Source organism: Notothenia coriiceps, unplaced genomic scaffold (assembly GCF_000735185.1).
Source record: "Notothenia coriiceps isolate Sejong01 unplaced genomic scaffold, NC01 NC01_scaffold00023008, whole genome shotgun sequence".
Lineage (NCBI taxonomy): Eukaryota > Metazoa > Chordata > Actinopteri > Perciformes > Nototheniidae > Notothenia > Notothenia coriiceps.
The window spans coordinates 1-3,324 of NW_011355709.1; the positions used below are offsets into that span (position 1 = coordinate 1).

General features: G+C 47.1%; 1 protein-coding gene across 1 annotated transcript; it reads right to left on the minus strand.

Annotated features, from left to right (window-relative positions):
• Nucleotides 1-11: 11 nt before the first annotated feature.
• On the minus strand, nt 12-2,593 carry LOC104954210 (eukaryotic translation initiation factor 3 subunit A-like; the record flags this gene model as incomplete). Its single annotated transcript, XM_010781287.1, has 7 exons — nt 12-431; nt 1,050-1,200; nt 1,298-1,411; nt 1,488-1,592; nt 1,679-2,026; nt 2,167-2,352; nt 2,477-2,593. Coding segments are annotated over 7 exons (1,441 nt in total), but the record flags the coding sequence as incomplete, so codon positions are not given.
• Between the last annotated feature and the right edge of the window lie 731 nt (nt 2,594-3,324).

The following is a 3,324-nucleotide window of genomic DNA, read 5'->3' on the forward strand; positions in this document are numbered from 1 at the left end:
GAAAAACTTACGGCCAGAGCCTCTGTGTGGAGGACGGCGTTTGCAGAGTATTTTATTATCTGCGAGGATGTTCATGCAGTCCGGAGGCAGGCGGTTATTAAAGGAGTGGAGATCTGACAGGGAGTAGAGCGGCGGCATGATCCGGTGAAGTGGCACTAGCACGGGGCTAGCTAATGCTGGGGACCCGGGCAGCAGAGACCAGGAGCCGGGTGACCGTGGAAGAAGGAGTGGTGTGAGTCCAGGTAAAATCAGAAGGATAATCCACAGCATATCAGGAGAATAATTCCAGTGGTTTCCAGAGGAGAATCGTAGGAGGGGCTGACAGCCTGATGCAGAGTGGGAGCCGGGTGACCAGCATACTAATTTGTTAGCTAGCTTGATAGCAACCGGCTGTAGGCGGCAGGGAGCGACGATGTCAGCGGGGAAGTCGGCTGATCGCACCGGGATGGGAAGACCCACACGAGAGTTAGGGTGGAGTGACGGCTCGTCCACACAGCGGCTTTGGAAAAAGCTTGGAGCTGGGCGTGTCTGAAGCTTGGGGGGGGTTTATGCGAGCAACGCGGCCAACAACCAATCACATGAATCTCCCGCCCCCAACATACAGTTTACGAAGTATACTGGATATAAACTTCCCAAACAGGCGAATACCTACCAGTTTCACCCACTGTCTCTGCCACCTCCCTCCATGCCTGTTTCCTCCGGTTTACATCCCGGTAGGTGAACAGGGACTGGTCGTACAAAACCAGGTGATTCCCTACCGCTATAATAAATGTCTCTTCCATTTTTTGGAATATGAGGAAATTAACTGCGCTATGTCACTCCCAGCATACACGCGGTTTGATTGGCTAGTGCTTGTACTGGCAGATTTGCATAAACGGGATTTGATTGGCTGACGCTTCTGCCGAGGCTTCAAAAGTTGAACATTGCTCAATTTTTGCAGCCTGAAACGCCAGGAAAGCTCCGCTCTGCTTCCCACGATGCAGTTTGGCGAAAAGTGACGTCACCCCATTCAAAGTGACTGGGCAGAAGCGTTGGAAGAAGCGTCCAACACCGCTGTGTGGACGGGGTAAGTCTTACCTCATAGACACAGCTACGAGCAGCAGTTATTTTGCCCAAGAAGCTTTCTTTGTCCTCCATCATCCTGGACATGCGCTTCTTGTGCTCCAGAGCCTTCTCCCGCTCGACTTCCATGTTACTGATCTACAATAAGAAAAGACACAAATCTTATATTCTAGAAATTCACCTGGGTTCATTTAATTTATCAGATCTATGCACGTGTTTATTTTTATGTACATACCCTATCCTCCTCCTGGAGCTCCCATAGTTCCATGTCCTTGATTCGCTGCTCCTCATAAGCCTGTTTGATGAGAGGAATCTCCTCCAGACGTTTGGCCCTCTCAAAGTAGTCAATCTGGAGAGAAAGATAGATTAGTGTCCAGTTCTCACCTAAGTGACTGATGTTTTCACTGATGCCTCACTCAAGTTACCTTTTTCTCCTGGTTCTTCAGGCGCTCCTGGAGTTCCCTCTTCTCCTTCTCCAGCTGCTCCACCTGTTTGGCCATGATGAAGTCAGGGTCCAGCTCCTCGAGGTCCTGTACAGAACATATTTGTTAGTCTCAACTTTAGACCTAATATGACAGTGAACATGTATTGCAACATGGAGTTACATCTATATTACCTCAATATCAATATCCTTGAAGGCCTTGGCTCCAAGCTCGGTCTTCTTGATCTGCTCCAGCCGCTCACGGACTGTCTTCTTCTTGATCAGCTCGTGCTCTTGCATGATGCGCTCCTTCTCCCTCTCTTTGGCTTCCTGGCGCAGTCGCTCCTCCTCGGCCTTGCGAACCTTCTGCATCTCAGCTTCACGCAGCTCCAGCTCCTCCTTCTCACGCGCAATGTTCAGGCTCTCCAGGCGTTCCTTACGCTCTTCGATGGTCTGTCTGCGAGCCAGTATGCGCTGGTGATCCTTGCGTGCGTTTTTCAGATAGGCAGCCATTGCCAGCTGGCTCTGCTCCTCGCGCTCTTGCTGAGAAGGAGACATATTTAAATGCTGTTTAGTATAGAATTATTATCACATGAAGATACCTTTATTTGCAGGTAGGTAAAAAGCTAATATTGCTGTTTCTGTGTGCCTGTATATGAGAGTTCAGTAGGAAGGGAACTCACCAGGATGGAGGCAGGCTTGATAACCTGGACGGCCTTAGCCAGAGAAGAAGACATGGCAGTCAGCTGGTTCCTTATCTGCGCTGATGGCATGTTCTGCAGGAATGGACCAACAGGGGCGTCTTCTTTGGTCGAGTAGTTCAGGTCGGAGCCAAAGCTCAGATTTCGAGAGGTGTGGTCTATACGGACCTACAGGGAACAGCAAATATTTGATGAATTGTTAAAAACAGTCAAAATAAAAACACACTCAACTGTTATACAATTTGTACCGGTTGATCAGTAGTTTATGGATCTCTCCTTGGGTTGACCTTACCTGCAGATCACAGTGGCGGGCAGCATCCACAATGGAGCGCTCCAGCTGGAAGGCGTCCACAAAGGGAACCAGGGAGGCCAGGCGGGTGAACTCGATGCTTTGATAGATCTGTGCAACCTAATAAAACCAATGGAGACAAATGGAGGGATTCAGCTATTATATTCTAAGAAGGGATTAAGGAGAGCATTCCAGTGGAATGAAAAGAGCAGGGGTAGACATTAAGGGTAAAATGCCACTGGCCCTCCGGGCCGGTGGAATTGTATTATCACTGGCCCCACCATTGTAACCACTGGCCCGGAGCATTCGTCCAAAAAAAAATCGACTTATAATGAAAAACATTAACACATTTGTTGCAATAGTAATTTATGCACTAACTACATTACTACTTGTACTACAACATTTGAATCATCAGTTTTTCCTCATTTTCCTCAATTGTTCATATTTGGTTTATTACAATAATGATATTGTGGTCATTGTTAAAAAATGTCTGCTATTATTATGAGTCTTATTATTTGTATAATGCGCTTTCTGCCTTCCTTTCATTAGGAGTTAGACATGTAATGGCTATGTAATAGATTAGATTACAACCTTCATTATCCTAACCTGCTGGGACATTTCCCTATAGCCAATACCTTTATATTGTCTACTCTTCACTTACTTGTCAGCATAGGTCGGCATTGATGTACACAGAGCCGACATAAGACCTTGTTTATATTGGCATCATATAGAGTGGTGCAGTGACGCGTCCTAAAACCAGGAAGTAAGCTGCTGGTTCCCTCGACAAAAAGCAATGGGATTTCTCCAAAGGGTTTTGGAAAATAGCTGGAAATAAGGTCTGTGGAAAACAA